The sequence below is a fragment of the Crocodylus siamensis genome, chromosome 9 (assembly GCF_052110815.1).
Source record: "Crocodylus siamensis isolate JL-2025a chromosome 9, ASM5211081v1, whole genome shotgun sequence".
Lineage (NCBI taxonomy): Eukaryota > Metazoa > Chordata > Crocodylia > Crocodylidae > Crocodylus > Crocodylus siamensis.
The window spans coordinates 73,107,126-73,132,274 of NC_143403.1; the positions used below are offsets into that span (position 1 = coordinate 73,107,126).

General features: G+C 55.6%; 1 protein-coding gene across 1 annotated transcript in view; it reads left to right on the forward strand.

Annotated features, from left to right (window-relative positions):
• The first annotated feature begins 4,455 nt into the window (after positions 1-4,455).
• Positions 4,456-25,149, forward strand: part of SEZ6L (seizure related 6 homolog like) — a 62,657-nt gene continuing 41,963 nt past the window's right edge. Inside the window, exon 1 of the mRNA XM_090062395.1 lies at positions 4,456-4,762. Within this exon, the coding sequence (XP_089918521.1) occupies positions 4,705-4,762 (58 nt within the window). The 5' untranslated portion in view covers positions 4,456-4,704. The remainder of the gene's footprint in view (positions 4,763-25,149) is intronic.

Consider the following 25,149-nt stretch of genomic DNA (forward strand, 5'->3'; position numbering starts at 1 on the left):
ACCATTCAATATTTTTAGCTGCTTGAACAGCGTGGCGCTCGTTATGCCGACACCTGGCTCATAGGGACAGGACACGCTGGTTATCAACACACACCATGCTTGCAAAATATGATGCTATTCCCAGAGCAAGCAGCATCAAAGTGAGGCTCTGGAAGTAATTCTGATTAAAAATATACTCGAAAAAGAATAAGAGTTTCTCTCCAAGGAGTGCCCAGCACCATCCAGGCCTTCATTTGTTAAGCCTGGAAATATACAGGAGGTAAGTAATCAGTGCTATTGGCCCCATTTTACCGCTGGGCAGACTGAGGGGTAGAGAGGCCGGGAGATTGGCTCAGTCAGTGGTGGAAGATGACAGTAGGGTCCAAACCCTCATGCAGCGCTGTTGGGTGGGGGAGCCCCGCTTTATGGAAGGTCGGCAGCGTGCCTGATGCCACTGCCTGGAGGCACAAAGGCCCAGAGATGTGGCCCATGGGCGAAGCAGGGAGGTGGCTCCTCTGAGCCAGCTTCACATCTGCAAAATTCATCTGGGAGGATGGAGGAAGGCGGGCTTGGGCTGTGCCCCTCAGCTCCGGTGCAACTCTACTTGTCCCACCAGGGCTGAAGGCCAGTTTTAGGCCATGCCCTGACCCAAGAGCATGGCATGGCAGCTCAGCCAGGGACGTCTCTGCTCCAGCTGGCTGGGAGGGATGGAGCAGGGATGCAGGGCAAGGGATGCAGTGAGTCTGGTCCATACAGGTCAGCTCAGGGGAACCAGCATCACCCCACGTGCAAGAAAGGACAGTGCCGGGATGCTCCCTGGGTGATATGCAGACCTGCACGGGGACCGCGATGCTCCTGACTGGCTGGGCAGCAGTCCCTAGAGGCCCTGGTGTGGCCGGGCTATAGCATCACCCTCGTGGAAATCAAGGAAAAATCGATCTTCCAGGCCTCTTGGAAGCCGGGCTGCTTCCTGCAGCTAGGGCCATCTGTGACAGCCGCGCCGCACAGGTTGCCACAGGGCTGGAGGGAAGGTGCGATGGCTGCTGAAGCCAGCGATCCTCAACCCTTCTCGATTCGAGGCGCCGCTTGGCAGAATGCAAAATGCCAGCTCTCAGTTGTCTCTCCTTTGTGGCGTACCGAAAACCAGGAGAGCGCTTCTTCCATTGCAAAGATCTCCCATCACAGCAGGGCGGTGGGTTTCGAAGTTTGTGTTTATTTGCATTCTCCATTTATTTGCTGTGTTGATCTCCCTGCTCGCACCCATTGCTGGGCTAATGTTGTGCGGACACACGAAAGGCTCTCGAGGCACCCCAAGGTGCTGCGGCACCCTGCTTGGGAATCACTGGTTTGCTCAGATCAGAGTGATTAGCTCAGACACCCCGATCCCCTGCCTGTGCTCCCAGCCAGGTCGCCTGCTTGGTGTCTACAGGAGACCAGCTGCTCCTGAACCAGAGAGAAAACGAGGGGCCTAACGGGTTGGGAGGCCTGGGTGGGTCTCCGGGGGAATCCAGCGCTGTACGGGTGCTTGTCCACGTGCCAATGCTTGTCGGGGTGATGCTGCCTGCTGCAGCCGCCCATCCCGCGATCTCCCCGGAGCTGTCAGTCCTCGCAGCCTCCGAGCAGGTCCGATGTGAACGGGACAGAGGCGCAGGCCAGGCACTTCAAACCGAGCTTTTGGGAGGGCAGGAAACGACGGCTTCATCTTCTCTGTGGCCCTCTCTCAGCCTGGACCCGAAATCGCAGGGCAAAGCCGGTTCCCGGCGGGTTCCCAGCTGGATCCTGCAGGCCAGAGAGACCTGGGCCGCCGGGTGGGGAATGCAATCTTCTTCGCTCCAGGTTTCCAGGCAGATCCACGATGCAGGTGCCAGCAGCAGCCGCCGACTGGAAGCTGCGGTCCCAAGAGGCGCTCGCTCTTCACAGACAGGCTTTCTCCCCCTTCCTTACACCACCCCACTTACCCCTGCTCCTGGCCAGCCACATCTGGCTCCATTCTGGCCGTGAAGACGGACATGGACAGGACATTATGATGCAGCAGGAAAAGCACCTGTGAAACGTATCTGAATTCCTAGTGCTCCTATGGATTTCTTCCCTGCTCATCAGGAAAGGCAAATGACCCTGCTGGTAATAAACGCGACCAGCCCCCCGACACCACGGCGGGAAGCGGTGGCCAGCAGTTCTCCTAAAATCCCCGTTTTCAGGCTCTTGCAATGGGGCCCAGCCAGAGGCCAACATGCTGCAGAGGATCCAGCAGATCCAGCCAAACAGTGCAGTAGCTTCCACTCCACCAAGCCGCACCCTGGGGGTTAACAGGACCAAGGCTGGCAAGTCACGGGCCCCACGGAGCATGTGTGGCAGTGCCAGGATCAGTGCCCAGCAGCAAGCATGTGGCCAGACCCTGCAGGAAGGTAGCGCGCTGGCCAAGACGTCCCCGTGACGCCGTGACACCTCTGCCCTGGTCCTCACGCCAGCCGGGTGGCTCTAGCATCTCTGGCAGAGGGCCTGAAGAGCCAGGCCTGGGCTTTCCGGTGGTCTGCCGGCCTCCCTGCCGCTCCGCTCACAAATTGCCTTTGCTTTGCACACTGGCATTTCACAGGCCATGAGGCTGGCGGCTGCGCGGGGAGACTCCTGGAGAAGGAGTACGAGCCTCACCCTGCGATATGCTGATTATGGGGAACGGAGCCCCCGCGGGAGAGCCCGGGGAGCACAAAGGGGCTGCGCCCGCTGCATTTGCACGAGCCAAGGAGGTGACCCAGAATCTGCTCCATCGAGGACAAGGGCAAAATGCCTGCTAGCTGCAAAGGGGATGGGTCAGGCCTCTGCAGAGCCAGGACGGTTTCCCACGGCTTTGGGACAGGGAGGCTCTGTGTGCCTACTTGCTCACCCGCCGTGTCTCGCTGAACGCCGCGTCCCCGGCTCGCGCACACTTCACAGGTTTGTGGACATTTTTGCATAACAAACACACTGTTTGTTCCTCCCGCCCCCCCCTCCCCCCCGGTTACCATGGCAGTGATGTTATTATCTGGATGTCTTTGGAGTTTCCTACCATGCAAATGAACACAATCAAAAGAAGCCACTCAAGGGAAGTGGCTGAAGGAGAGGCAACTTTTCTCTCTCTGAAGCGCAGGTTGGAGACGGGGGCTGGGCCTGAGCGAGGCCGCCAGAGCAAACCTGGCTGTTCAGGGACTTCTCGAGCCCCAGTACCTCTGCCAGCCGGTGAATCCTGTTCAAACACGCAGTGTCCCTCCTATTGATTTCCACCCCCTTTCTTAACTCGCTCTGCTCTCTCCGGCTCTGACTGCCCCGGCTGCATCAGCAGGGACCGCTCCGGGGGATGCAAGCCGCCCGGCTGCTCGCCACGCCCTGGCGTGTCAGGCTTGGCACCCGCCTCGATCCGCAGTGACTTCGGTTTGCTGGGCGCCAGCCCCGCTGTTTGGACGGGCGCGTGCCTGGATGCGCGGCGTGTGTTGACATCCGCAGCGACGCGGTGTTATGATTATTGTTGCTGAGGTAACCACAGCAGTATAATTACTCTTTTAGAGGTAATAGAAACTTATTAGATGGTAGCACCAACAGCGCCGAGAGCTTGATGAGACGCCGGCGCGGATGGCGTGGGATGCTGCGGTGCTCTTCTCGTTGGGTTTGGCAGGCAGGGCCTGCGTCGGGCATCAGTGGCGGCGCAGCCTCGGGGTTCAAGTCTCCCGTGGCCAGAGGACAAGCACCCCCTCTTCCCTCCACCCCCGCTTGCGCTGGGACTGGAGGGGGGGCCCGGGGCCAGCAGCTGGTTTCCTTCAGCGGCTGAGCTCGGGGAAGCGGGGCCAGGAGCTCCCTTTCCCCGGGACCTGCCGGGCAAGTCGCGTTGGTGTTCGGCTGCCGCGCGTGGGCTCGCGGCCCTTCCCCGCGGCACAGAAGCCAGCCAGAGCGGCTTGCTGCTGGGAAAGGGGCGGGGGCGCCCGGGACACCCCCGGGCGCGGAGCGCAGCGGCCTGCCACACCTCGCGCCCACCCCCGGGCGTCGGGGGCTGCGGCCGGCGCGCAGCTCGAGGCCGACACGCAGCCCACGCAGGGGAAGGGCAGACCCCACCCCACCCCACCCCTGCAGGGGGCGCCCGCGGGCCCTGAGGAGCGGCCGGCGGGAGAGGGGCAGCGGCGAAGCGAGGCCGGGCAGCGTTTCCGCGGGGGCGGGGCAGACCCCACCCCACCCCTGCAGGGGGCGCCCGCGGGCCCTGAGGAGCGGCCGGCGGGAGAGGGGCAGCGGCGAAGCGAGGCCGGGCAGCGTTTCCGCGGGGGCGGGGCAGACCCCACCCCACCCCTGCAGGGGGCGCCCGCGGGGCCTGAGGAGCGGCCGGCGGGAGAGGGGCAGCGGCGAAGCGAGGCCGGGCAGCGTTTCCGCGGGGGCGGGGCAGACCCCACCCCACCCCTGCAGGGGGCGCCCGCGGGCCCTGAGGAGCGGCCGGCGGGAGAGGGGCAGCGGCGAAGCGAGGCCGGGCAGCGTTTCCGCGGGGGCGGGCGCGCAGGACCAGGCCGGGGGCCGCTCCCCTCGCGAGGGACGGCGCGGCCCCGCTCCCGCCGGGCGCCTGAGGGCTGCCGGGGGCGGGGCGTGCCGGGGGCGGGGCTGCCGGGCTCCCTCCCCCGCCGTCGCTGCCCGCCCTGCCTCCGCCTCCCGCTCCCGCTCCCGCCCCGGCCCCGCTCGGCGCGGGGAGACGCGGCGCGGGGAGGACGCGGCACGATGCCGGGGCCCCGGGGGCTCGCGCTGCTCGCGCTGCTGCTGGCCGCGCCGCCCCGAGGTAGGACGGGGGCGCGGGGGCGGGCGGGCGGCTCCTTGCCCCGTGCCCCGCGCCGGGGAAGGGGCAGAGCCCGGTGCCCCCCGGCTCCCCGGGGCGAGCCCGGGCGCGGCGCTCAGGGCGGCCTCTCGCGTGGGGGTCAGCGGGTCCCCTTCCCGGCCGGCCGGCTGGCGAGGGGGGTTTGCCTGCCACGCCTGCATGTGCGGTGGGGAGGGCTTCGCAGCAGGTGCTTGCCCCCAGCGTTTGCACCAGGCGGGCGTTTCTTCCCCAGCTCCCCGGGTGTACTTCTGGCCACCGAGGCTCCGCTGAGCCGGGGGTAAGTTCTGCCCCTGTACGGAGGGGCGAGGGCCTTGCAGCGCGCCCCTGGCTGCGCTCGCTCCGCGGTGCCCGGTGCCGGGGAGGCGGAGGGGAGAAGGCTCGTCTTCCTGCCCACCGCCCATCAACTCGGGGTCAGGGTTGTGCCCTGAGAACAAAAGTGATGTGCAGTAAATCCCCGGGCACAAGAACGCGCTGTACTGAACTCTTTGCAGCCGGCAGAGTGGGACTCGACCCTTTACAAGCCTCAGTGAATTACGTCTGTCAAGTCCCGGCCTTGTGCGCCCCAGGCCGGGAAGCCACCGGCAGTTTGGCGGGTTTCTGTGTGTTGTGGGAGAGGTTTTCTGCTCTGCACTATGCAGAAGGCCACAGTCAGTGCTCGTGCCAGCTCCTTCTGGCTTCAGCCCATGAGTGAGGGCAGGGTCGGATGCACAGAGGGATCACAGGGTTTTGATTGCCTGCTGGGTTTCTCCGCTCATTTTTGCTGTTTGGACTGGGTGATTGGCAGCCAGGCGTGCCCTCCATCCCCCTGTGCCTGGCTCCCCATTGCCTGGAACCACAGGCAGTCATCTATACCAGGACACCGCGGTTGGGAGAGGGTAGCATCCTGCTCGGCATCATTTTGTACCCACCCGCTGGCAGAAATGGTATCACAAGATGAGGTGTGGGCACCAGAGAGCCCTGCCCTCGGCTTCTGAAAGCTTGCACAGGAAAACGCCGTCTGTCTGAATGCAAGCTGAATCGCAATCCAGTTTGTTGCAGTGCTGCATGTGCGCGCAGGAGGGAAGGAGGATGCTGGCAGGTCCTGTTTGCTCTGAGAATAAGGTGCAGATCTACCCTGCCTTCTGCCTGACTTCACATTCACACGGCTCCCCGCATCTCTGATACTATCCTGCCAGAGTGCAGAGGGAAAGGCGCTCAGGGCTCGTGGCCTGGCTCCATCCTCTGTTCCCTGGCAGAACTTCTGCAAAGCTGCGTCTCGATCGTGTGAACGGGGATGATGCCCCAGGGCGCTGAGCACCCCCTGAGCTCCAGCTTGTCCATGCAAGCCAAAAGCGTGCAGCGTGGCAAAGAGACTGGGGCTCCCGGAGGCATCACGTAGGCTGCTGTGGTGATGTGGGCTGTTGTCCACTAGAGGATGTGATGAGACCACTCAAACCTTCTTAAGGCTTCTTGCTTCCAGAGCAGGAAATGCTGAGCCACTGGGCGCGTCTACACGAGACACTTAATGTGCAATAGCCTGATACCAGGGTGAGGTAGCGTTCTGGGTAAAACCTGCACCAATGCATGGATCAGGCTACTGTGCAATAAGCGTCCCTAAAAACCCGTGTGCCGGCGTTACTGTGCAGTAGCGTGACTTACTGTGCGTTTACGTAGTACTTCAAGTACTAAATTAAATGCGCAGTAACTCCCGCACGTTGATGAGCGTGTAGATGCACCTACAGTGTGTTTCATGAGACGCGCTGCCTTCTTGGTGTGGAGTCAGGTTAGCTGCTTAGCTCCATCACGTGGCATGGTGATAGGGAAGAAGGCTTGAGATGAATGAAATATGTCCTGCTAAAAAACAACACCGAACAGGTAAAATTTGCAACAAGTCACTGCTGGGTTCTCTTGGCAATCAGCAGCCCTGCGAGTGGTCTCATCTCAAGAAATGAGATAATAATATATGCTTAGCTTGTCAGCAGGCTGTCCAGCCTGCGATCAGATTGGAGTGCAGTTTGTGTGGTCAGAAGGAATCAGAGGCCATGGTAACCATTTGGTGGTTTTTTTTCCTCCCTCCTAGGAAAAAAACAATCAGCAGAGCCTAGCTCAATAGTTATAAAATGAAACAAGCTGCAATTACTCTTTGCCCCCTGCATTACTGCCTTTGTTAACGGACAAGAGCGGTACCTGAAATTAAACTTTGCGTGGAGGTGCGGATGTGGGAGAGATGCTTTTTCCTTATTTGCTTGTTTGCTTTCCAAAGGGAAGAGCTACGGGTAGCGTGCCGCTACGTAGCATGAAGTTGTGATTGAGGCAAATAACAAGCAAAGCTGGATTAGCCAGTCGTGGGAGCTGTTAGTCGAGCTTTTTTTCCGGGTGCAGTAAATCAACAGGGGAGCAAGCAGCCGCTGAGAGTCCGCGCATGGGGAACGTGTGCGTGGGAGCAGGCGGTGGTCCTGAGAAGGGTCTGCCGTGATGGAGATGTGCCCTCGCTGTGCCCGCAGGGCTGAGCTGTGTGCCTGCCCCTCTCTTCACTGCCCATGGTGAATTGTGGAAATGAATGTTATCTGTGTGATTAAGTAGCATGCCGCTTGCCAGCCAGACTATATCAAGCGTCCAAAGTCATTGTGCTTTACCTGGTGTGCCCTGGCAATAACTATTATCAGTTGCGGTGGCGCTTTTCCAATAACGTTGCATTCACAATCCAAAAGTTATTTACCGGGGTGATTTTCTTTTTCAAACGTATGAAAGAGATTACTGAACAGGAAAGAAAAGAATCCAGAAAATCCTGTTACAACATACTAGCTATACGCTCATTAGCATCGTGTGCAGGTACCTGCCTGGAGCAGAAGGCTTCCAGTAAATATCTCTCTAAGGAATTTAGATGGATGCTCACAGAAAAGGCAAACTCAGAGCAGCGGGGTTGGTAGACCTCCAATTTTCCAGCCTATCCAGATAGATTTACACACTTCACAGGCGTAAGCAATGGTTGCTTTGAGCAGTGGACTAGTTCTCCATCTTGAGCCACTTGAACTGCAAGACGCAGGGTAGGAAGGACCACAAATGCATCCGGACTCTGGTCCAAAACACCCAGCCTGTCTCTGAACGAGCTGGAAGCCAGAACAGCAGGCTCGATACCAGCATGCAAATGAGAAAACCAGCCTCCCACTTTGCTTCAGAGCCTCAGCAAAACAAGTGGCTTTGTAAGTGGAGCAGGGACATAATAAAACATGCATAAGATCCAGGCTGTGACATAACGCCCGATTCAATGCTGCTGTCACACCCCCGCCCCAAAGAGAAGCCTGAGCATGCAAACCCCCGTCAGCATTGTGTGTGGGGCAAAGCCCCAGGGTGTCGACCGCTCAGAGGCAGACATCGCACGGGGGTTGTACCGGTGGCCCTGGACGCAGGGCACAGCCCACGCTACATAACAAATGCGCCTCTAGCGTCCGGCCACAAAAGGGGCCCAGAGCGACTGCATGGACTTTGCCAGGGCTTTGCACAGTTACCATTGACACGGGTCGTGGTCTGGGGATGGATTGTGAAAGAGAGCTGCTTGCCCCTTGCCCCCAAACCTAACGTACTTAGCTCAGGGGGCAAAGGTGTCCCCCTCTGCCCTACCTGCCATCCTTGCAAACCCAGCCTGGGGGGTGAGAGCAAAGGTGCAGGTCAGATGAGGGTCTGCGCTTCACTGTCTGCATCCTGAGATGCAGGCCTGAATGATGCCTCCTTCTTGTGCCTCGTGTGTGCCAGAGCTGCATGGGACCCGGAGGGCTGGCTCTGCTGTGTGTCCCAAACACGTGCATCTTGCTCTGCTCTACGGAGCATGGCGACCCCATGTAGCCTCACCACTTGCAGCCAAGCCTCTCGGTCCTGAAGGATGCTCCTCCTGCGATAGTGCTGTCGTGCAAAGTACGTTGTGCAGCCCGGGTATTTCCAGACAGGCTTCTCGGGCAACTTTAGCAGCGGGACTTTTGGCAAGCTCAGCGCTGTGCTTTCCAGCCAAGTTCCTGCCTCACCTGGTGAGAGGCTTCATTCTTGGCTTGGAGGCATTGGCAGGTGCAAAGCAGCAATCGGCAAGAACAGCGGGGCCTGTGCAGACGCTGGACAGGGCAGAGGACAGACCTTGGAAGCAGCAGATGTTTGCTCTGAGCCCACGGTTACTTGGCGTGCGTGCCAGCACAGACATTTGAACCGAGACCCTGCGCTACCTTGGGCGCTGGGCTTCCCCGCAGAGCTGACGGAGGCGTGCAGGCAGCAAGATAGGGCACGGGGGTCTTCCAAACCAGGGATGCCCACACAAGTGCCCCCACGGTTAAAAGTGTTCCTGCTACTTCAGCAACCCTGGCATAAAAAATGGCAGCGTGAGAGTCGTGGCTTTGGCTCTGATGAGGGTCCCTCAGGGCATGCGTAGAAGTTTAATGAAGTTGTTTCTCTGTTGCTGCTTTCAGAAGAAGTTCACAGCCCTGGCTCTGAATTGGCTAAAAAATCCCACCAAACCCAAACCCATTCTCCGTGACATTAGGCTGGCTGCCGAAGAGACGAAGAAGGGCAGTGAACCCTGCTTCGTGGCCTCGAGCCAGACTCGGTCAGTGGAAGGGTCATTTATTACTTCTGCTGACCAGAACTAAAGTTGCATTCAGCGAGCGGTGTGATTTAAAGAGCACCGGGACTGACTTTGGCAAGTTCGGGGAAAAGCATCGCAGGGAGTCGAGCAGAAGCAGCTCTAACGTCCCAACTGGGGTCTGAGCTTCCCAGCACAGCCTTGCTGCCGCAGCGGGGCAGGGTGCTGGGCTCCCCGCTCACAAGCATCCCACGGCCACCTCCGTGCCAGCACAGGGAGCTTTTCTGATTCAGAGGCAAGGAAGCTGCCGGCGGATGCACGCAGGGTGGTGAATCACAGCGACGTGATGGTGGAGTATTAAACAGAGCTGCGTGGCTGTCGGCGTCCTCCCCAGCCCGCCTGTGCTACGTCCGCTGACGTCCTGCTTTTTATGCCTTATGTGAATAAATGCCTCCGAGACCCGGTGAGCACTGCTCAGGGGGGTGTGCCAGGGTTGCAAAAGTCATGTTTGCCCTTCCTTGTGTGCCGGGCTTGTCCCCCTGCGCCATGGGAAACCAGAGCTGGGGCATGATGGAGATGTCCAGACTTACCCTGCGTGCTGGCAGCGGTGTGTGTGGCTCCTACATTGTCTTTGTATCAAGAGGGGACCGCCTAGCCCTCCAGCTCTGAGCCCTACGTCCCCCTCACCGTCTGCACGCTGCAGGGTGAAGAGGCATCGCTAAAATGCTCTGCAGAAACCAGGCCTGTCCGGGTTGGTACCGAAGGAAATGCCCTTGCACCCATAGCAGCCGTCCATCCGTCTCTCCCTCTGCGCAGCCGGTTAACAGGCGAGTTGCTAAAAATGTTCCCATCTCCCTCCCGCCCGGCTCAGAGCCGGTCTCCCACAACCTTGCCGTGACAAGGAAGGAGAGCCCAGGATAGACGGCCTGCTTAGCTCAAGTGGCGTGTGCCTCGGAGGGCCGAGCCATCCATTTCCACTGCTCGTGTTAAGTAGGCAGAGCCCACTCCATCAGCGAGGCTCAATCCCGCTCAGCCGTTTCTCTGGGCCGCCTGTTGCCCAGACTCCGTCAGGGCCAAGATTAAGAGGAGGAATAAATAATTGCCTGCACCATGGTCTCAGTCTCCAGGCGTCGGTGCTGCAGGATACCGGGGCCCGGGAGTGCTGCAGAGCGGAGGGGAGGCCTTGCCATCATTGCGGCTGCACTGCGCCTGGATAGCGATAGCACTGTCCGCGCTGGGGAGCCCCTGGACCCTGCTCCTGCCCCTGCCCGTTCCTCCTTGTTGAGGAGATCCTCCAGGCAGAGGATGGCGGGCAGGACGGCAGGGGCACAACTGCATGCATCGTGCTCCTGCCGAGAGTGCCTGGAGAGGTTTCCTGTCCATGCTGAGCCAGCAAGAGCTTCCCTGGTAGCCCCATGCCGAGCTGTTGAATGGTGCTGCGTCCTGAGCTGGTGGGGGTAACGGCGCCGGAGGAGTAGTGACACGGGAAGGAAACCATGAGGAATAAACACCCGACACATGCGGTACACTGTGCTCGGCGGGGGGAAGGATGGAGCCGAGCCAGGCCTGCACCCCGCGACAAAAGCCGAGAGGACTGAACGCCTGCGTGTGTGCCTCGAAGCAGCCTCCATACGCCTCCGGTCCCCAGAAGCAAAGCCTGGTGGGGAGGGGTTCACGTTGCCCTGCAACAAGGGACTCGATGAGGCCCCAGATCCAGCCGGAAACTACTCCTTGCTGGGAGAGAGGTGACAGAGCTGCTGGAGAAAAGCCCAGCTCTGATTGCCAGTGGCGGAGGAGCCCCAGCGAAGAGGGATGATCACTGGGGTGGGACCTCAAACCCCAGCCTGGCCACCGGGCACTGCTTTGCTGGGGACACAGCCGAAAAGCGGAGCAGCCGGGAGAGAGAAACCAAGGCTGGCTCTTCTGGGGGCGTTTTCCATCCAAAAAAGCCGAGGTTGGCGCAAGCCCGGCTGTCTCCTGGCTTACACAAGGGGTTAAAAGTGCCTGCAGCTAGTTAGGGACTGACCCAAAACCAAGTCCCTGGAAAGGATGCCATGGACCAGAGTGAGAGAGGAATCGGGCCCTCGGGCTCACTGCACGGTGCAGGGGAGAAGGGAAGGAGGAAGCAAGCAGAGATCTAACAAGGGGGAAAGGCAGGCAGTGCCGGCAAAGCACAATTAAACCCCAGGTAGCTAAAAGCCCGGCTCCTGGCAGCGAGAGAGAGAGAGAGAGAAAGAGAGAGAGGCGCTATGAAAGCAGCACTGAAATCAGCATTTCCATCTGAAATCAGAATGGAGAAGCCTTTATAATGGAGCCTGGTTATTAAAACTGGCTCCGGGGTGTAATTTGATATACAGAGCTTTAGCTTCCCAGGGAAGTGTGCGACTATATGTAAAGGCCGCCAGAACAATTAAAACTGGAGCGGATTTGAGGGAAGGCAAGCGAGTGGGACTGAACACCTGAGAAGCATAATCAGCTCGGCAAAAAAAGCGCTTTCTATTTTCCAATTCGTATCCCTCTGCGTGACATTATGGATCATTATTTGCAAGAGTCAGTGCCAGGACTCTTCAGGAGTCTGTTACACCGGGCGCCCGGACCCGGGCTCTGGCAGAACGCGGCTATATAAAGTCAATGGCTGGGTAGGAAAGAGAAGTAGCCTCAGGACTTTGTCAGCAGACTCGGAGACGAAGGAGGCCGTGAAGGGGGTGCACAGAGGTGTTTGTCCTTGCACAGCTGGGCTGGGTCGAGGCCAGCATGCTCCCAGCCAGGCCCCCGCCTCGGTCACTGATGCTAACGTACAGCCAGGGTGATGGGGGTCTTGGAAAGGACGATCAAAAGAAAGCTCTCAAATCAGGGTAGCATGGGGGTGCGATGCACGGGCGGTCCTGGGATTTCCAGGCTGAAAAGCAGTGTGGGGGCTGAAGCCCAGGGCACGGGAGGATTCCTCCCCTCGCTTTTTTAGCCGGTTGTACAGATGATTAGGGGAGAGTGATTTCTCTCTGGTCTGGGGGGGGAACGGTAGGGGAAGGCAGTGTGCGGTTTCTCAGTCTCCTCCCTCTCCGAGCCCTTCTCCCCTAATCATCTTGCTAAATGTCAGCAGAGAGGCAATTAAACAAGCCTATTTGCTGATGAGAATTTAAATGAAATTTTAATAAAATCAGGTTGCTCCCCACAGAATCCTACATTTTCATTTTGAAAGATACTGAAACCCTGAGTGGTAAAAGTAATCTCACGTGAAGGATAAAGACCTTCCAGCGCTCTCTCAATCAACTGACGGCAGCAGGAGGCATCGCTATTCCTCTGAAAATGTGACGTAGCGGGTCTGCTCACTTGGATACCTCAGCAATTCCTGTTGTTTTTTTGTTTCCCCCAAAGAAAGGAGGATGCAAAACAGAGAAGGGTTTAAATTTATGGATGGACAGGGCTTGTGCAGCAGTTTGAAAACGGGACTAATGCGTTTCTCCTTCAGTATAAAACAGGGCTAGATACAAGCGGGAGTCGTGTCGCGGCCCGGCTGCTAGCAACGCCGGGCAATGGGCAGGGAGGGCTCAAAAGCCTGGCAGGAAAAGGCTGCGTGCCAGGTTTTTCTAAGCACCTGCCTCTGCTAGGGGCTGTGTTGTTGCAGAGAACTCGGTGATTCCCCTGCTTTGGAAGCGGCGAGCTGGCTTTTGTAATTTTGCATCCACCCACGATTAATAAAGCTGCACCTATTGCACTAAATGCACTAAACTCCTTTGTTTTCTCCAGCGATCTCTGCCCAGGATTAGTGAAATCTGTGACTGTCAGAGAGGGAAGTTAGCCATCATAGAAGTATCCTGGCTTGTGCCCTGCTCTATAGCTCCACAAAGCTTGCCCAGTCTGTCCCCTCCCTTCCAGGGGATGGAGAGAGGAGCCTGGCTGAGCCCCACTCTTGGTCTTGCGGAAGTGCAGAGTCCCTGGAGCATACTCAGGCTTCGAGGGTTTGGGATGTGCATCTCACCCACGAGCAGCTCCTTTCTCTTCCCACTCATGGACTGCATGCATTGCTGGCCAAGCGGGAACTTGGTTTTGCATAGCCCCCAGCTGTTCTCGTGGCTTTAGAAAGACCTGCTTTCTGCAGGGCTGTGGCAGTGTGCCGGGAGAGTGTGGGTCCAAGAGACCTCCAAAAAACCAGCTCCATTCTCACTTTCTCACTATGATACCGAAAGCCAGGAGACCCCTGTAACTGCCATATGCCTTTACCCCTCGTTGCTCTGTACCAGGGCGCTTCTCTCCCTCTCCAAATCCACGAGAAAGCCAGATTAGGGACAGCAGGTGTCGATTTGCAGCAACCTACTGACAGGAGCTGGGTCTGTTTGCACCCACTGAGCATCCAGCCCCTCCTGCTGGAGGTGTTTCAGGCAGCTCGTTCTCTACAGGCATGTGTGTGTGTGGACGTGTACACGTGCATGTGTGTGTGCGAGCAGTTGGCAGTGCTCTATGGGTGCATCTACACTAGATGTTTTAAGGCTCATTGACGCTTTAAGGCTCATTAGCCTAAGTTTAAGCTTCATTAGCATCTGTGTCTACACATGCACAGCCTTAATGTGCTTTAAAAATGGTGATTTTGGGCTAATCATACCTAAATTTGATATCTGGTATCAAATTTAGGTGTGAATAGTTAAAACCCATTAATACATGTGTAGATGTGTTAAACCACATTAACGCTTTGTGCGTGGGACTAACTTTAGTCCCACGTCAGTCCACACGCACACAATGTTAATGTGCTTTAACGCCTGCATGTGTAGATGCCTGTCTGAACCCGCTTAATGCGCATTAAATTTAGGCACGCTTAAATGCACGTGTAGACATGCTCTGTGTGTATCACTGCTGAAGACAATGGAAGGACACTGAGGTTCATCAGCTGGGGATCTGACACATCACAGCCTAAAACCCCTGGTGCAGCTGCCTGCTTTTCGCACTCAGGGGTCAGTCTCTAGGCCAGGGGTTGTGGTCCTCAGACCAGGTTGTCCTTTGCTGCCCAGGGTGGGAGCATGCCCCGGGATCTCTTCTGCCTCCCTGTGATTGAAGGAGAACTCGGGTGCTTGTATTGTGAGCGGCGCAGGAGAATCCAAGCCTAACATGGCAGAGCCTAGTTTGAGGAGCTGCATCTCCATCCCATCTAGCATCATTGTCCTGATTCGAGGAAGGGAAAATGCCCAGGCCTTTGCATCCAGGTGTTTGGCCTTGTTTTCTCATTGGAAAAGAAGGAGGACTTGAAGAATTCTGTGCTGCCCTTTAAATGCCACCGAGCCCCCGAACTTTGTGAACGTGCCAGATGAAAAACCCATTTTTGTTTTTTAAATACCAGCCACAATCAGACAAGTTAGCTCCCTTCCCCTCGTCATCTGTCCAGCCCATTCATGCAGCGCTTTTTAAATTGCTGTTGGACAATGTATTTACATAAACATGTGAACCAATGAGGTCTGAAGCCCCCGTGCGTCCTAAATCGTGTATTAGATTGCGGAGAGAGGATTTTATCAATTTACCGCGAGTACAAATCAGCAGAGCAGAATTTACAAACCCATCAGAAAGTGAGGTGACAGTTTGGAATTAATCCTCCGCCTCGGGCATACAACGTACCGCCGCAAACATTTCCCAGCAGAAATATAGCAGAGAAATAGCAGGAGCAAATGTAACGTCTAGTGCTTTTGTGTAATGCCGAGCGAACGTCTGCCGTGTCGCTGGGTAGGGGCGTGGGACTAATGTCGTTGGAAAGAAGCTATTGCATCTTGCTTCATTTTTATTTTAGAGTCAATCCCTTGCCTTGTGTGGTTATAGCAAAACATTGCTGTGCTTCTCTGGAGGCCAAGTTTGGCCTCTCCCCAGGATGAAGTTTTGCCAATACCTGTCATTCCTTCTTTCTTTCCAAATTTAGCTTTTGTACAGAAATGCCCTAGAGGGCTCTGAACAAACACAGGCAGGGCAGGAGCAGCCCAGACTCCTTCCACCTGCCCAGCCCCCTGGCAGCGTGCCGCCGGGGAGCACTCACGTGCGAGATGCCACGTCTCCTGTCCAGCCAGGGGCTGGTCCATTGCCCGTCAAGCCAGTAGGAGCCTTTCCACTGACTTCAGTGGCTTCTGGTTAGGGCAGTATTGTCCTGGTCTTCTCTGTGGGGACGGCAGTGGGTCCTATGTTGGTGCTGGGGTTGGCTTGGTCGCATTTTTGGGATTACCTGGGAGATGGGAGAGGACTCAGTGAATAGGGAAGAGCAAGTATACTGTAAAGGAGGGGGATTTATACCTAAGCAGAAGGGATCTCAGGTAGGATGTCCTACCTGTCAGTCTGCCGTGTCCTCCCCTGCCTTCCCCGTGTCCTGCCCCTGTTGAGTGTAGTCACTTTAATGTCCCTCTTGTGTGGGATGGTGCCATCTGCTCCATGTCTCCTTGGGGGTCCTAGATCATTTGCTGCACTGAAACATGGATGTGTACAGCCTTCCTTCTCCAGTTGAGCAGCTGTAAATTACTGAGCCATGTGCAACACATTGTGGACCTTATTCTGGCTACGAGATTAGTGCTATTTTATGACATGTGTAATTGTATTTGATGATAGAAATTATTGGGCATCTCAGTACCGTTGGAGTGATGATATGCAGCATGTGCTAGCTAGGTCTTTTAACCCGGTGTGTGGGGGGGGTGGTACTTTATGCACTGCCCTGGATGGATTACCAACTGGACTCCCCTTGCTCATCTTGGCGGCGTGATGGGGGTGGTAATAAGCCATAGGCCGGGGTCCCAAATCCTGGAGGGGCCAAGATCTCTATTCCCCATCCTGTGAGCCACCTGCCTTTGAGGGAGAAGGTGCAGACTCCGTGCAGCTGTCTCGTGGGTGACGAGCCGGAGTTGCTGTCCCAGGCGATCACGTTGGAGCTGACACGTTGATAAAAGCCAGTTTCAATTAAAAACAAACTTTTCCTGGCTATCTGATCAGGAGGGAGGACGGCAGCTCCACCGCTTTTGTTTCCCGTGCACAGAGGGGACCGTGCCTGCCGGCAGTGAAATGGCTGCCTTCATTGTGTAGACGGCTGTGAAGGACATAGCGTCGCGCTACCCGTTGAAGAACACATCCGGGCTTTCTTAGAATTCATTAGGAAACTTGGGGAGGCAGCGAACAACAAGACGAGAAACCCTTCCAGCTGCTATCTAATGCCATTCTTATGGCAGTGACACATGGGAGGATTAGCCTGTTTCCCTGGAGGCAACCTTTTATTTGGCTATTTCCAGCACAAAATGCCTTTTACAGCATCTAAAGTCAGAATGACTTTCCATCCCTCTGATCAGGCCGATCAAAAGCCCCGGACAAGCTGCTAGTGCCAGTAATTCATCAGCTCGCTCTTCCAGCCCCACGGAGCCTTGATTCGCAGGCTGCTGCCATCTTCCCTTTCCGCTATGATCCGTCTGCGGGCAGGGAGCTGCTGCACGTCTCCAGGGCAGGCATCGAGAGACTGAAGACTTGCACGGCTCTCATGCATGCAGACAAATTGCCATTACGGCTGCCAGGTTCCCTGCTGCATCCATGCGAGCTGTCAGGGGCCTGAAAGAGAGCAGGAAAGTCCTTCCCCAACATCTGCGCTACACTGGCTGGAGCCCTTCCTCACCTGAAGTCCCTCCCTTCCATCACCCATCACTCCTGGACAGGGCTGATCCTGCCTCAAGCTGGGGTTGGACCAGATGTGCCTCCCAGGAGTCCCCGCCAGGCCTGCTTCTCTACACCTCTACGATTTCCATGATCTCCACCTCCTCTGGGAGGGAGGGAGACTGGAGCACTGACACCAGACCCCACAAAGCATCCTGGGTGCAAGGAAGGAGCTCTGAATGGGCGTGTCTACACATACTATTACACATTTGCCTAATGCATTTTGAAAAGATTTAGGCACTTGTCTATACATGCATGCATAAAGCAGGTATTTATGCTAAATCACGTTAGCATATGTATAGATGCACTAATGCACATTAATGTGCATGTGTGGACTGACTTGGGACTTAAGTTAGTCCCAAGTCAATGGGCACACACCACGTTAATGCGCATTAGCTCATTTACGTGTTTGCTAACGCAGTGTAGCTACTTGCACGTACATTTGATACCTGCTTTATGCAGGTATCAAATTTAGGCTCGAGTAGCCTTAAATTGCCATTTTTAAGGTGCATTAGGGGCGCGCATGTGTAGACACGCACCCTTAATGCACCTTAAATCAGGCTAATGCGCATTAAATGTGCATGTGTGGATATGCCCGATGAGGCCTACTTCCAGCCATGCCAGAAGAGGAGCCCTGATTCAGACCAGGCTCTTATGCATATAAGAGCTAGCTCTCACAGTCTCTGAAGTGCACACGGGTTCAATTCTGCTCCAGCTTACAATGAGGCCCAGGTCTGGACTTTGCTTCCGGGTCTGGACCTCCCTTGGGTGAGAATAGGCCTTGAGTAGGATCGGAGTCTCATCCCAACCCCTGATGACTCACAGCTTGGGTTTCTAAGCCCCTTCCACCAGGCAGCTGGCAAGCTCATGGGTTCAGTCAATTAGTACGAAGTGTCACACGTGTGAAGTGCATGCTGTCGGTCTGTGAAAGGCTGGCTATCTCCTGCGAGCTGACTCCCAGCAAGGATGTAGCTTAAAGCAACACAATTAGCATAGCAGAAGAATGGACATTTTTGGTGCCGACAGAGAAAGAGAGAGAGAGAAATCCCTGCTAAGGCCCCGTGCTTTGCATCTGATCAGCCGAGGTCTGTCAGGAGGGAGAAGCCGAATGGATAACAAGATGCTAAAGCTCTCCCTGGCCTGAACCTCCCTGACTTCTTGCTGACAGGATGCAAAGCAAGGGTGACGGCAATTCATTATTGCTCATAGGTAGAGCACCAGTGAACCATATAAATTGAATTGAGTAATGGCAAATATCATCTACTCAAGCGATTCTGATGATTCAAGATGGCTTAAATGGGCAACGTCTATGTTTTTTCACATTTCCGCTCTGTGCACATTGAGCCAGGCAGAAGCCAGAGCCGAGCCCCTCTCCTAGTGCACGCACGGCTGCAGCCTTGGTTTGGCCATCCTAAAACCAAAGCAAGACAGTAGGCCTGGCTCTGACCCCTTACAAGGGGTAGAGCCCAGAGTTACCGGCCGCTGAAACGAAAGAGTCCCTCCCCACCCTGCCTGCAGCCAGGGGCTCAGATGCTGGCCTAGGTGTTGGCAGATAACAGCAATACCCACCAAGATGCCCAAAGCGACTGCCCGTCTTACTGTCCTTGTGAAATCAAGGTGAATCAGGCAGTGTTCCCTGCTTGTCTCCATTCAAAGACTTCTTGTACTGGTGACTTCCAATGGTGCTTGGGTATGTGTCTGCTTCCACCGCAGTTGCTAACACCAGTTAAACTGCATAGTGCAGCAATGCCTTTGCCTGGAGGATAGAGGCTAGGATCCAGCATCCCTTCCTGGTTCACAGGTGGGGAGGGGTCTGGATGGCAAAGAGAGCATCTGCCAGACAAGAAAGGGGCCTGAGCCTTTGCTAGCATCCATGTTACGCATGCAAACTGGCTTTGCACCGACCGTCACCGGCGTGACACGGGTGGTCAGTGCCCGGAGACGACAGGCCCACGAATGCACCACCAACACTGCTGCTCGCTCTGCCCACAAGTCTCCACTTCTCAGCATCACTGCCTGGCATGGAGGGACCTACCCAGTGGACAGGGGAAAGCTATAGACAAGCGGGCTTCAGGGTAGATCTGGGCAGCCCAGGCACTAGCCAAGCTGGGGTCATTTCTCAGGCTCCTTGCAGGAGGTCCAAGTCCACATCCAAAGGGAGGGAAGCCTGGACAGCTAGTGCTCCCAAGCCTGGTGCTGGCTGGCTGGGAGAGGGGCTGTGCCCAGATCAGGATAGGAGCTTGCAAACACCCCTCAATAATAGCTCGTGCCAGTCTCTGCCTGAATGCAGAAGGAGGCCTGAATCCGAGCCATAAAAACCTGCTGCCAGTGACTCCGTTCCTAGCTTTCAGCTCTGAAATGTCATTCCTAAAAGGGCCTCGTTTCAGCGCCAAAGCTCAGCCCGTCCGGTGCTGGCCCACAAACGCCGTCTCTCCAGAGCGCGGCGCAGCGGCAATGCCCACGCGCGCTGTGGTGCCAGCCCCTCCGTGGGCTGAGCCCTGGCTCAAAGATGTGCCTGGAAATTTTTCCATCCCAGAGACAGCAGGATGAGCAAGCCTGGGATATTGGACGTGTTCCCTCCAGCCCCTGCCCACGAAACAGGAATAAGGGCACAACCAGAAAGCCAGGACTGACATCCGGGTGTCGTTGTACTGTCACGGCACAACAGATTCAGGGCTCAGCTCTTCTAGGATCGTCCCTTGGAGGAAACATTTTCCTTGGTGCTTCAGACCAAGGCAAAGACCCCCCTACTATGGAAGCAACACTGTGCTAGGGACAGCAGCTTCTCCCCAAGCCCCAGTATGCTGCCTACATCTTCTTCAGTCTGGATCTTGTGCTCATACATCCTGGGGTGTATTAACAGGAGCATCATCGCAGGTGGGCATCAGAGCCACCTTTCTGCACCTCTCAAACCCTTAGAGAACATGGATCGGTTTGGGCAGGTGCTGGCCACACTATTAACTGGATGTCAAGCAGGAAACTTGTAAAAGCAGATTTATTTCCCAAATGTATCTATTTTAATCAGAGCGTGACAGCTCCAGAAATTACATTAAAAACTATTGTTACCCGATGGGAACATAAACAATATCAGCCGTGGGAAAAAAATTTAAAATCCAGCCAGCCCCCCCATTCATTATAATTTGCTGATTCATTACCTGCTGGGAAAAACAGAGTCAGGTATTTTTTCCCTGCCTTTCTCCATCAGCAGGGTCTGTCAAAAACAATCACGCGGGCTTGCAGGATGCACAAGCCCTGAGCAAAAGGCATGGATGTTTTACAGGGATGAGTCAGGAGCATCTGACAAAGCCCCTCTGCATCTTGCGTCAGAAAGCAATGCCTTCCTGGACCGGCTGGGCCAGGAGACCTCCCACCCGGTGCCACCGTGGGCAAGGAGTGGGGCATAAGGATTCCCTTTCTGGATGGGTTAGAAGGGCAGTGGGTTTCCAAAGAAAAGGAATCCCTTTTAATGGGGACACAGCTCATGCCACGGGCACTGGGACCTCTTCCTTGAATAGACCTGCTAGCATGAGAGTGGGGGGTGGGGGAGTAGAAATGGGCCCCATGGGAGAAACACTTAATGGGTTCTTTAAGTGCATCGACTTTGATTAACCAACACAAGCAAACAATTATCAAATGACTCTTTTTTCCCCTCTCCCCCCTTTCCTGAGTGGCTCTTTTAACCATCCAGAGGGGGGGATACAGGCGCTCTCCAGGGAGCCAGATGTGCTGCCGTCTGGCCTGGGAGAAGCTCTGCAGAGCTGCCTGCCTTCCCATCACCCTGATGGGCTCCTCTGAGCCCAGGATGGTTAGGATCACTGGTGGTTGTAGATGTAAAGCCCCCTGTGTTGCCCCCTCCCTAGCTGGACGCCTGCTTTTCTGTTAGCTTTCACAAGCGAGAATATAGCAATGTCCTGATGCTGCATCAAAGCTGGCATCAAATGCAACCTGGCCGCCTCCAGGCCTGGCTAAACAGCAGCTATAAATGAGCTACAAAGCAGTTGGAGAGCATCTTCCTGCCCCCACCTAAATCCGCAGCGAAGCTGCTATCGATTAAACCAGTGCAAGATCGATGCGCCAGGGCTAATCGTGTTACTTCGAAAGCAACGGCGCTTCCCTGCCTTTCACGCCTGGCTGTGTCAGGAAGGGAAAGTGAGAAGGGAGCGGGGTTATGTCTGGTTATTTCTCGCCCAGAGAATATGAAACCAGATCAAGGATGGATCAGATAATCCTGAGTCTGATACTGGCAGCTTTGAAACACAGATACCCTTGATGTTAACAAGGTGAAAGGGAGGTGTTTTCAGGAGAGCTGTGGCTGGTGAGTCACAGAGGCACGCCGCTCTGCAACTGCACAGGGAGAGAATAGGAAATGCCCTGGTGAGAGGCAGGGGAATCAGTTGTGGCAGGCGAGAGCACTGGCTGGGAACCGGTGGAGATGCAAGTGGAGACTTCATCCTCCTGAGGACCCTCAGGACCCAGCGAACCAGTGCTGGCAGCTCAAGGGAACAAATTGGCAGTGGTCCCCAGGCTGCGGCAAAGGGGCATGTCGGCGGGTGCGGGAAAGGAGGCAATGCCAGCAGAAGGGGTGCTTGCTGGCTGGCTGGGGCATGGCAAACCAAAAGGTCAAGCCCCTTCCTACATGAAGCTGCATTGGCTTGCAGAAAGCCCCACAGAGGTCACTGCAAATTTGCAGTGACTAGGGCTATGGGGTGTGCTGGAGACAGTGCCTTCTGGATAAGCCCCGCTTGGTGCCACTAGTGCTTCGGGTCTGGTGTGGGCTCTGAGTCTCCATGTAGTTTCTCTCTTGCAAAGGTTTTGCAGCTGTTTTGTGCTTCTTGGTTGTGTTCCAGTGTATGTTAACAAGGTGAAAGGGAGGTGTTTTCAGGAGAGCCGTGGCTGGTGAGTCACAGAGGCATGCCGCTCTGCAACTGCACAGGGACGGGGATGGAATAGAAAATGCCCTGGTGAGAGGCAGAGGAATCAGGTGTGGCAGGCAAGAGCCACATACATTCATAGTTTGGTCTGAAACCAAAGTAACGAGGGCAGGAAGGTGCATGGCTTGCTCGCTGCCCACAGGAGGGCACAGGACAGGAGCAGTTATGCAAGCCACTGGGCCTCCTCCGTCTCTCTCCTGCCTCTTGGGAGTCACTACATCCTCTCCCAAGCAGTAATACACACACGGCAGATTCACTCTGCAGCCTGCTGGGATAGCAGCCACGATTCGTTAAGGGGAATTTCAGGGGGGAAAACAAACACAAGCGGCATCCGCAGATGCAGGGAGTGTTTCTACCAGGATGACCTCAGGCTAGAAATCAGCAAATGTTCCCAGTGGGGGACTCAGTGCAGTTGTATTTAGCTGTATGACAGAGACTGGGCAAGCTGCTCCAGGGAAAGAGGGAGATTATTTCTGCAGCATTTTAGGAGCTCTGGGAAAGTACATGCACAAGCTTTTGTGAGCATGGCTGGCAGCTGGGCTGCTGTCGATGCATGGGCCTTGTGCTGGTCCCCTGGTGCGGATCTGAGCAGGCAGCGGGGAAGGCGTCTGCTCGTGCATGGGTGAATCTAGAATTGTGAAAAGGGGGGTGCAATGGGGAGCTGTATCCTCACATATAACACAGCCCATTTTTTCTCCAGTTAAAAACAAACTAATACACTAGGGGAGCGGGGCGGCACGAATAGACTGTCATGGGCATGAGTTCAAAAGTTTGTGAAATAGTAGCTCTGTGACCAGGAGCAGCTCACAGACAGCACAAAGGCTTGTGGGGCTGCAGGAACATCCAGACGGTTACAAAGGAGAGAGGGTCGTTAAACTCTAGTGGAGCAGGAATGAAAGAAGGGAGCATGCCCTGGGCCTATGCATGCTGCATAGAAAGAAGCAAGCCCAGAACCGGGTGAGACCTCCCCCAGGGAACAGCGATGGTGTTCGCACACCTGCCCAGGGAAGGGCAGCATGCAGCCAAGTTGCATTGTGCAAGGAAGCAGCTACTTACTGCCACCTGCATTCCAGCCTCTTCCATTTCACTTGCTATTCTCCACAAAGAGCCTGTCATTTCTGTTCCAAATGTACTTGTACCTCCATAAAGACCTATCATTATCCTTTCTAATATAATTAAGATCAACCAAATGGAATAATAAAGCATAGGTCATAAAGGCTATTACTTCCACAGGGAATACAGGGCTGCATTCATCAGTGAGATACCAGGGAGCCAGTTTAATTGTCCTAACTTTCAGAAATTGCTAATGTGCCTCATAACTTGAATCCAAATGAAGAGGTCTGGGGAGGAGTCCTTTGTTTTCCAGACCTCTTCTAGAGAAGTCCCGAACCCGGCGCCTGCTGGGCACAGCTACCACTTGAGCCCGGCTGTGCCGAATGAATTCTCACCACTCCTTTAAACTCGCGCAGTTCCCGGGTAATTGCTATGCCATACCATTACTGTGACAATAAAGGAATAGAAAAGCTGCGCTGGTGGGTGGAAAACTTTGTTCCCGGTTGACGAACCTTTAAACCTGTGTGTAAACAGGCCACCTCCTCTGTGCACGAGCAGGTCCCAAAGTAGAGGCGTCGTTTTCTTCTCTCTGTATATGTTATTCAGTTAGTCCATATGGGGCATCTCTACCTGACCTTTTGCCTGCCTCCAGACTAACCCGGCTAAGCACCTCTCACTCTTCACCTCAAACAACTGAGAACATGTGGACATAAGCCGTTTCAGACCACCGGTCCATCTAGCCCAGGATCTTGTCTCCGACAGCGGCAGAAGTGGATGCTAGACAGAGAAAGCATTGAACCAGATGCACCTAGAGGGATCTCTTCCCTACCCGGTACCCTCCTGGGTTACCTCCTGTTCAACACCCTGCCTGAGGCACCCGTGTTGCTTAGGACCGGGCACTGGAAGGGATGGAGGTGCTAAACTCCTGCTGTTTACAGTGACCAGGGTGCCTCAGTACTTGACAGAATTTGGCCCTTTGTGTCTGCAGTTTTGGATAGAAAACTGGCTGGAGCTTTGGGCTCAGAGGGTAGTAGTCAACGGCTTGATGTCTAGTTGACAGCCGGTGTCAAGTGAGTGGGTCCTGGGGCCGGTTTTGTTCAATACCTTCATCAGTGTCCTGGAAGATGGATGCAGCGCAGGTTGAGCAAGTCTGCAGATGACACCACGCTGGTGGGGGTGGAGAGGATAAGCTGGAGGGTCAGGGTAGGCTTCAGAGAGACCTCAAGAAATGGGAGGATTGGGCCAAAATAAATCTCATGATGTTCAACAAGGACAAGTACAAAGTCCTGCACTGAGGGAGCAATCCCCTGCACTGGGGCAGGCTGGGGGCGATGGGCTGGGCAGCAGCTCTGCAGAAAAGGACCTGGGGGGACAGGGGACAAGAAGCTGGACAGGAGCCGGCAGTGTGTCCTTGGGGCCAGGAAAGCAACCGGCGTCCTGGGCGGCATCGGTAGGAGCGTTGCCGGCAGATCGAGGGCAGCAATTCCTCCCCTCTGTTCAGCACTGGGGAGGCCACATCTGGAGTCCAGTGTCCAGCTGTGACCCCCACTACAGACAGGATGTGGACAACTTGGAGAGAGTCCAGTGGGGGGCAATGAAAATGGTTTGGGGGCTGGGGGACGGGACTGGGGAGGCGAGGCTGAGGAACCTGGGCTGACTGAGTCTGCAGAAGAGAAGACCCAGGGGGATTGAATAGCACCTTCACCTCCCTGCTGGAGGGCTGCAAAGAGGATGGAGCTGGACTCGTCTCAGTCAACAGGACAAGGAGCAATGGGCTCAAGTTGAGCAAGGGAAGTTGAGGTTGGATATTAGAAAAAATATTTTCCACCAGAAGGGTAGTAAAGCACTGGAACTGGTGACCCAGAGAGGTGGGGGAGTCTCCATCCTTGGAGGGTTTTAAGACCCGGCTGGACAAAGCCTTGTCTGGGATGATGTAGCTGGGCTGGTCCTGCTTGGAGCAGGGGCTGGGCTACATGTGACCTCCTGAGCTCCCTCCCAGCCTTTGTTTTCTCTGAATCCATTTCTGATTCTCACCCAGTTCATTATACTTCCCCTTCCCTTTAAACACAGCTTGTGAGACCATTCATGGGAGCTGGTGGCCACTGGTTGGGAAGGGAGGAGCAGGCGGTCACAAGCCTGTTGCTCCGTTTTGCCAGTTGTCCACAGCAAAA